A 9,550-nucleotide genomic window follows, 5' to 3' on the forward strand; every position below is an offset into this window, starting at 1 on the left:
TCTGTGGATCTCGCCCTGTGCAGGCCGAGTGTGTCTGGGAGGGGCCCTTCAAGGGAGCGGCCTGGGGCTTTGCTGGCCCCTTATTTTGACAGGGGGCACTTGTGTGTGTGGATGCTCTGCATTTCCTTCCAGGGTGGCTCCTTTCGACGTTCTCCATCGCGACTTCAATGTTGAATGTCAATGGCACCAGCCCTGGAAGACGTGTAGATGACACGCATTGAAGTAGCCTATTTCAATGTCCTTACTTCAAAATAGGCTACTTCGACGTAGTGTGCTAGTGTAGACGTAGCCTGGGTGTGTAACGAAGATACTCTGTTATGTCGGATCTCCTTGCCTCATGCCTCTCTCTACTCATTCTAAACCAACTTCCCAACTCTCTGTATGCTCTCACTGCTGCCTCCACAGTCTTTGATATTCTTCATCAACTGTATCAATCTGCTATCCACTCTGCAGGACTTCAACACCACCTAAATCACTTTCTGATATATACTGTCAAATGCCTTCTGAAAAAGTGACAAAGCAAGTGTAGATATTCTTGTTTTTTTGTTGAGCTTTCTCCACTATTAATCTTGGTGCCGATATCTGCTGTATGGTACTTCTATCTTTCCTGAATCCTGCTTGCTCATCTGCTAGACATTCTTCTATCAGATCTCAGTCTGTCCATCAATATCATCATCAATACCTTGCTTAGGTGACTCATTAGGGAAATCGTTCTGTAGTTCTTGCACTCCAACATGCTTCCTTTCTCGTGTATTGTCACTAGCATGGATCTTGTCCATTCTAGAGGCACCTTCCCTTCTTTCCAAGTGATATTACATAGTCAGTGTATTCTCTGAATCATACTTTCTCTGCTGTATTTGATCACCTCTCCCATGATCTTATCATTTCCAGGGCTCTTATTGTGTTTTAGTCATTTCACTGCTCTTCCTACTTTCTCTTTCAAAATATCAGTCTCGCCTTCAGTGCTTGGTGGGGATCTCCCTTTCAGTTCTTCAATCAGCCTCTCAGAGACATTTGGGTCCAACTGTGCTTTGTAGAAAGCAGTGCAATATCTTGTCCATCACTGCACAATCTTCTCCTTATTGATGAGAACAATGAGGTGCTCGTCTTTGATTGCCATCTGCTTCAGCTATCATTTCCTAATCATCTGACACACCTCCCTGGTTTTACACTCGCCATAATACCTCTTTATATCTTCACACTGCTCCTCTAACCATTTCACCTTATGCATTCTGGCTGCCTTCCTTACCTCATTGCATCTAACTCTACGTTGCTGTTCCGCCCTCTTGGAAACATCTCTGCTGTTCTTCAGTGCTCTCTTCTCTTGGACCAACTTCAGCATCTCCTGCGTAATCCACTTCTTGATCTTCTCTTCTTTGGGAACCATCTGTTCAATTGCTGCTTCTATTGTCATGCCTCTCCTCTCAGCTCTCTTATCTAGGTCTTTCTCTGTGCCCACGTTCCTGCTCTTTTCGCTGATCACTGTTCTGTACACATTCCCTAGTTCTTCCTCGCCTCACGTTCTCCACTTCTCTTTTCTTAAACTGTGTTTTATAGTTTCTTGAGTATCATTTTGATATTCGCAATCACTAGACTGTAGTCCGAGTCCATATCCACTCCTTGGAAAGTTCAGCACTGCTGTACTGATGTAACCCATCTTCTTCTTATCATGATCATATCTATTATCTTTTTGGACTTCCTGTCATTCAATCACCATAGCCACTTCCTACAATCCTGTTGTTGGAATCACGTGTTGCAGATCACAATCTTTTGCTCTGTAGAAAACTCTAGAAGTTTCTCACCTTGTTTGTTTCTTTCTCTACAACCAAACCCTCCCATTACTCTTTCCCAAACTTCATTATCTGTTCCAACCTTCACATTCCAATCTTTTCTGATGATCAACCCATCTCTCTTCAGTATCTCCTCTGGTGTCTTCGTCAAATCTTTATAGAATAGCTTGATCTCTTCATCCAAGCTGTCCGACATGGGTGCATACACCTGAATGACCAAGACGTTGAATGGTTTTGCTTCAAATCTCACTACCATCATTCTTGCACTCACCAGTTTGTACCCTAACAATGCTCCTCCAGCTCTTTTGCTATGAAGGAATCCAACTCCTGCCTCATGCTTCATTTCATTCCGACCAAATGACTTTGCAACCGCACATCTCTCCCCATGCTGTCCAATGCATCTCTGCCAGCCAGTTGTCTTGCTAATGTTTAATTCAAAATAATAAGACTGCAAGCTGGATCACTGTCATCAATACCTGTGATTTCAATGTCAATTCCATAAAGCTTCATTTATCTTCCACTGTAACCTCACTAGTGAAGAAACGTTTCCATCCAGGACAGATCTGCTCTTTGTCTAGCCTCTCCATGGGGAATGTGAATTTTCTGAGTTCTGTGCTTCCTAACAGCAGGTCTGGGGTGCTCTGATTTCTCATGATATTTCTCCCCTTAACTGGTGAACAGCGGTATCCCAATAAATAACTGACAAACTTCCATGCTGGAGGTTTCGACCGTACTTTCATTGAGAGCTAATCTTACAAATGTGCTTGTTTTCTCATTCTTATGTACCTAAATCTGAAGTATTCCTAGGAAGAAAATCTGGGTTGGTAGGACAGATTATTTCTTACCGAGAGTTAATGGTTCAGTTTTGTTTCTTTTGTTTCCTTGACTATGAATTAAAAGTGCAGAGTAAGGTGATGTACTTCAGAAGACTTTGGTCTTGTGTGGTCAGGTACCAGGAGGATGGTGCTTTGAAGGGGCTGTTGGGGGAAGATACCCAGGGAAGGGGTATACCTCTAGTAGTTGAGGAAAAACTACTTTTTTGTGCTGCTATTAGTATCTCTGGGTTGGAACCTGGACTAGAAGGTGGGCCCTGGTTCCCCGCACACCACCACTGAGACACTCTCTGAAAGGGAAGACTGAGGTTAAGGAGGGTTCTTACACCAAACCCACTGACTGGCCTATGATGAAGGTGGCTTGGTAAATTGTGACTCTTGCCTCCACAAAGGGAGAGTGTCTATGGTGAAGGTCACAGTGAGCCTCTAAAGCAAGCCCTAACCCATAGGCATGCAGGACCCCCAAGACAAAGCTGGAGCTCTGCCACAGACATTAAAAACCATACTGTCTCTACAGAAATCCTTGGTGCACCCATATCTTCAATACAGCATGCAGATGTGGTCATCCCATCTCAGAAAAAGCATTCTGGATATAGAAAAGGTTCAGAAAAGGCTAAAAATGATTATGGGTATAGAATCACTTATTGCATGAGAAGAGATTAATAAGGCTGGGACTTTTCAGCTCCAAAAAGAGACTCCTGAGTGGGATATGAGAGCAGTCTATAAAATTGTGACGGGTGTGGAGAAACTAAATAAGAAAGCATTATTTACTTTGACACATAACACAGGAAAACGGGGTCACCAAATGGTATTAAGTGGTAGCAGGTTTTAAAACAAACAAAAGGGAGTATTTCTTCACACGCTGCACAGTCAATCTATGGAATTCTTTCCCAGAGTATGTTGTGAAGTCCAAGACTATAACTGAGTTCACAATAGAAGCAGGTTAAATTCATGGAGATAGGCCCACCAATGGCTATTAGCCAGGATGCACAGAGAGGTGTTCCTAGCTTCAGTTTATCAGAACCTGGCAATAGATGACAGAAAATGGATTACTTGATGACTACCTGTTCTGTTCATTCCTTCTGAGACCCACGGCATTGGCCACAGGAGGCTGAGCTAGATGGACCTTTAATCTGACCCTATATGGCCATGCTTATGTTCCTATGATTTCTTTATTTTTGCCTTTTAAGTCAGTTCTTGCACTATGAGTGAAATTTGAATAAAGGGTATATGAGTGCTATCTATGGGTTGGCTTTCTCCATTTGTAGCTAAAATAATTTTACTCTATATATTTATTAGTCTGATCATTTTCATACTGAGTTTTATAATATCTAGATTGTAAAGCAAGAGAAAACTCTTGGAAATGTTACTACAAGAATGTTACTTCAAGGGGAATATATATTCCAATCACTCACAGATGTAAAATATCAAATCACATATACAGGGGACACACACACCATAAAGATTACTGTGATCAATTGATGAGACATATGGGGAGTAAAAACATATGATAATAGAGTTTTCCACTAATCTGACTGTTCCAAGACAGAAACCAATATTATTAAAACCCAAAAAGTTAAAATGACCAACCAGGTAGATGAATCGTTCCCTTTTCCCTCCAAAGCGGCATATGACTTTCCTTGCAAAAAATAAATGAAGAAATAAAACAAAAAGACTGACCCACAACCTATGGTAATCAATAGCCAGTGAGACTTGGCAGGTACACTTCCTGAAGGATAAAAATATGAGCACTGTCTAGTGTTGTTGAAAGGAGAGATAGCATCCCAGTGGACCTTGCATTTGCTTCTATATATGGCCAACATAGAAAAATTGGATCTTAAAACATTACTCATGCCAAGGTCCCTAAGCCTCAAAGGAACAATGATATGAGCATAGCATAAGTGGGCAACGTGCCAGAGGTGGCTCACTGGGGTTACCTTGGCAGGCTGTTGGCATTCTGATTACCTGCAATCCCCAGATATGGCCGCTTGCAGCTCCTGTTGGCTGAAGATTGTGTTCTTGGCCAATGGGACCTGCAGGAAGTGGTGTGGATGGGGGCACCACTTTCCATGGCTCCCATTGGCTGGGAATGGTGATCCATTGTGCATGGGAGCTGTAAACAGATAAACATGCAGATGTGCAGGTAAAATAAAGTGCCAGTGACTGCCAGGGGCTAACCCTGGAGAACTGCCTTCAGCCCATGGGCTGCTTATTATCCATCCCAAGCACAGCTGGAAACCAGTCTGTGTATTAGTATTGTTAAAATAGTCATTAGATTTTTTAAAGCTGTGTTTAGTGCTTACACTTTATGAAATGCCTGTAAATTGTTGAATTCCTTAATCTTGCTTGTAGAAGCTGTACCTCACACTATAAAGGAATATTAAAGTGTTTCTTCTGTAAATCCCCCAGTCAGGAGAGAAGCCATACAAGTGTGAAATCCTCATTACCACAGGAGATGTTAGCTCCTACCCAACAAAAGAAGTCCCACAGACACCAGACAAACCATTGTGGAAGATCAGAGGACAAAAAAAAAAAAAAACTTTGCTGATTGCTGCTCTCTCACACTCACTAACTGGAGATATGCAATGTGGACTCCTCCCACCATCTTCAGCTCTGGGGGAAGGCCCTACACATCTCTGACAAGAAGAAACTGTATCTCCACACAGCCAGGACCTTGGCAGGACAAGATTTCTAATCATAAGCAAGGGATCTGCACCTGTGTGTCCTAGGCTAGACCTAAGGGACATATAGAACTTTCACATTGAAGCAGCTTCTATCACCTTAGGAAACCTAAGACTATAATTTTTTTGTTCAGTCCATGATTGATACAATCACAGACAACTAGGACTGGAAGAGTTCTTGAGAGGTCATCACATCCAGTCCCCTGCCCTGCAGGTCCAAGCACCACATATATAATCCCTGTTAGATACTTATCTAACCGGGTTTTAAATTTCTCAAATGGAGATTCCACAACCTCCCTTTGTAATTTATTCCAGTTAGGACATTTCTCCTAATATCCAAACTAAACCTCCCTTGTTGCAATTTAAGCCCATTGCTCCTTGTCCTATCATCAGAGATTGAAGAAAATAACTTTTCTCCCTCCTCTTTGTAACACCCTTTTAGGTACTTGAAAGCTGTGATCATGTCCCCTTCTCAGTCTCCTCTTTTCCAAACTAAACAAACCTCATTCTTTTAACCTTCTGGCATAGGTCATATTTTCCAGACCTTTAATCATTTTAATTTCTTTACTTTAATCTTGTGAATAGCTCTTTCATTTAACTACTCTATTTAGTAAATATTAAGTTAATGTATTATATGCTTGGCTACAAGCGCTGTCTTCAGTGTAAGACATGGGGTTAGTCATTGGTCCCTTGAGACAGGGTTTAACCTGAATATTGTTATGATTTTTGTCATAAGAGCCTATCTCTCAGAAAGGCAAGCTTACCTATGTAGCAAGACAGAACAGAGACCCCCCAGGTGAATTTCTGCAATAGTGCTTGAGAAGTTTACACATTTTATTTGGTAGCTGAAATTTAAGTATTGAACTCACAACCAGTGTGAAGTTTGTGCTCTGCCTCCAACAGCCTGCCCCATGGTTGGTATTCAGGACTTTGAGCCACTCCAGACAATTCAATAATTCTACATTCATGTTTATATATAAAACTTTTCACATGCATCCTTTAAATATTAAATATGTATGGGGTTTGCATCCCATCTGAACTCCTGACAACTAAGGAAACGTGATCTGAAACTTCAGTTAGAAACAAAAAATTCCCATTCAATATTTAAAAAAAAAATTACATGGAAAATGCATGCCCTTCTTGCAAGATATGGATGCGGACCAAGGACGGGAGGCGGTGCTGTAACCTTCTTACCATAACTTCTGGGGGAGGACCCCCTATAAAACTCTCAATGGCTTTGCCACTGCCAAGTAATTCAGCCATCACACACTTATGCCAATAAGGCTCTTAAATTACACCACAACACCGTATTCCACGAGTGACAGGTAACCGGCAGATCACTGCTGGAACAAAAGTCGAAAGTTTATGTATTTGTGTCTCGAGGAACTAACTACTCACGTTCCTATCGCACTTTAAGCAGGAAACGCTGCTGCATGAGAAGCAACGTCATCGCCTTTTGAATTCTTGATACTGCAGCTATTTCCACTGAGCTCCTGTGCCTCCCCGGGCACCGGGTAAAACAAAACTGCTCTAAATTGCAGAACTGTTGTGGAAACAGCTTCGTAGTTGTTTCAGAGAACCCAGTCACGTGCATCACACAACAGTCTAAACCCGCTGGGTTCAATTTCACAAAGAGCTCCTGCACTTCCCAAGGGACGAGATTTACCTTTAAAACCTGCAAGTAAAGAAGCTGAAATAAAATTACATGTTGCTCAGCTCACCTCCGCCGCAGTCCGCACCTCAGAAAGTAACCGGCTAGATCCATTTCCCATAAATCCCATCCCAGCGCTGTCATCGCCCAGAACATGCTCTGCTACTTGCACATTAGAGCTCAGGAGAGTAAATTCGCTCTTCCGGGCGTCCGAGGACAAGCACAGCTGGTAGGAATACGGCAAAGTCCCATCTTCGTAGTTGGGGGGGAACATGGAGCCCGACTTGGAATAAGGCTCCGGACCAAAACACTGAAGTAATTTGGGGCTCCGCCAACTTCGCACTTTCATGGCAACGGCCAGGGCCACCGTCAGCAGGAACACAAAGGAGATCAGGGCCAAAGCCAGCACCAGGTAGAACTGCAAAGCCGCCTCCGGGCCCGACTCACCCGCCCGCTCGCGCATTTCCGGAACCGCCTCTTGCAAGTTCTCCGCAAGCACCAGGCTCACAGTCACGGTGGCGGACAGAGGCGGCTGCCCGTTGTCCTTCACCAGGGCCACCACACGCTGCTTCGCAGCATCTCTCTCCGACACGGCGCGGGCGGTCCGGACCTCCCCGCTGTGCAGCCCCACCCGGAACAGCGACGGATCCGTGGCCTGCACCACGTGCTACGACAGCCACGCGTTGTGCCCCGAGTCCGCGTCCACCGCCACCACCTTGCTCACCAGATAACCCGCCTCGGACGACCGAGGCACCAGCTCCAACGACCCCGACCCCGCCCCCGCCCCCGCCCCCGCCGGCGGATACAGGATGCGAGGGGCGTTGTCGTTCCGGTCCACAATAAACACCCGCATGCTCACATTGCTGCTCAGAGCCGGGGACCCGCCGTCTGCCGCCTGCACCTGCAGCTCCAACGCCCGCAGCTGCTCGTAGTCGAAGGAGCGCTGCGCGTACACAGCCCCGCTCTGCGCGTTCAGGGACACGTACGACCACACGGGCCCCTCCGCCACGCTGCTGCGCACGATGGAGTAAGTCACTCGCGCGTTGCGCTCCGCATCGCGGTCGGAGGCGCTCACCCGCAAAATGGAGGCCCCCGACGGGTTGTTCTCGCCCACGTAGGCGGTGTACGAGGCTTCCGCAAACACTGGGGCGTTGTCGTTCACATCCGAGACCTGCAGCAGGATGCTGGTGTGGGCGGACAGCGGGGGGGAGCCTCCGTCCCTGGCGGTGATGCTGATGTTGTACTGCGGGGTGCGCTCCCGGTCCAGGGGCCCGTCCGTCAGCACCTTGTAGTAGTGCTTGGAGGATGGGACGATTGCGAACGGCGAGTCTCGCTGAAGATCACAGGTGACTTTTCCATTTTCACCAGCATCGCGGTCATGGACTTTGAGCAGCGCTATCACCGTCCCGGGCGCTGAGTCCTCGGGGATGGGACTGGACAGAGATGTCAGGGTCACTTCCGGGGCGTTGTCGTTCTCGTCAACAATTTCTATTTGAACTTGGCAGTGAGCAAATTGTCCTCCCCCGTCGCGGGCTTCCACGCTCAGGGTGTGTGTGTTTGCTGTCTCGAAATCCAAAATCCCCGTGGTTGTGACTCTCCCATCCACGGGATCCAAATTAAAGAGCTTCCGGGCATTGTCCTTGACGTTGCTGAACGAGTACGTGACTTGGGCATGTTCATCCCTGTCCGTGGCTGTCACCTGCAGCACCAGGGAGCCCCGAGGCAGGTTTTCCCTCACGCTGGCTGTGTAGATCTCTTCAGTGAATTCTGGGGCATTGTCATTGGCGTCGGTGACATTGACCCTGATCTGAGCCGTCCCGCTCCTGGCCGGGTCTCCCCCATCCACGGCCGTCAGCACCAAGTGGTGGGAGCTTTGCTTTTCCCGATCCAAAGCTTTTTCCAGCACCAACTCCGGGTATTTAGTCCCGTCCCGGCTCTCCTTCACCGCCAGGGTGAAATGCGGGTCCTGGCTCAGCTGGTACCGCTGCACCGAGTTGCTCCCCGCGTCTGGGTCGTGGGCAAACTCCAGCGGGAAGCGCGCCCCCGGCAGCGCGGACTCAATGATTTCTAACTCCAGGGTGTTTGTCGTGAACCGCGGGGCATTGTCATTAATGTCCTGGATCGTTACGGTCACGTGGAAAACATTCAGGGGCCTTTCCACCACCGCCTCGAGCGCCAGCGCGCATAGCGGGGTCTCCCCGCACAGCCCCTCCCGGTCTATCCGGCCGGCCACGCGCAGGTCGCCATTGTCCCCGTTCACGCTCAAGTGCGGCTGTTCCGAACTGATCCGGAGCTTCCGCTGCGGCAGGTCTCTGACGTCCAAGCCCAGGTCCTTGGCGAGGTTCCCCACCAGGGAGCCCGGGGGCATTTCCTCAGCAACCGAGTAGCGGAGCTGCTCTGCACGCGCCCGGCCGAGCACAGCGAGCAGGAGGGTGAGCAGCGGTACCTGCCGCGGGACCGCCCGGCCCAGCTCGCGGCGCCCGGGTTCCACCGCGGTCTCCATCGCTCTTTGTTCCGCTGCGCTCGGGGCTTGGAACCGCTCCGGGCTGCAGAAATGGCCGAGCCCGCAGAGCGCGCACAGTCCGGGGGCTTTGC

The 9,550-nt window shown here is 47.6% G+C and overlaps 2 protein-coding genes across 2 annotated transcripts in view; both read right to left on the reverse strand.

Moving 5' to 3' along the window:
- The window catches only part of LOC142021357 (protocadherin gamma-B5-like), a 151,263-nt gene that overhangs the window by 80,992 nt on the left and 60,721 nt on the right, over nt 1–9,550 (reverse strand). The window lies entirely within an intron of this gene.
- On the reverse strand, nt 7,017–9,458 carry LOC142021350 (protocadherin gamma-B5-like). Its single transcript, XM_075010058.1, is given in 1 exon segment — nt 7,017–9,458. A coding segment is annotated over 1 exon segment (2,442 nt).

Source organism: Carettochelys insculpta, chromosome 15, assembly GCF_033958435.1.
Source record: "Carettochelys insculpta isolate YL-2023 chromosome 15, ASM3395843v1, whole genome shotgun sequence".
Classification (NCBI taxonomy): domain Eukaryota; kingdom Metazoa; phylum Chordata; order Testudines; family Carettochelyidae; genus Carettochelys; species Carettochelys insculpta.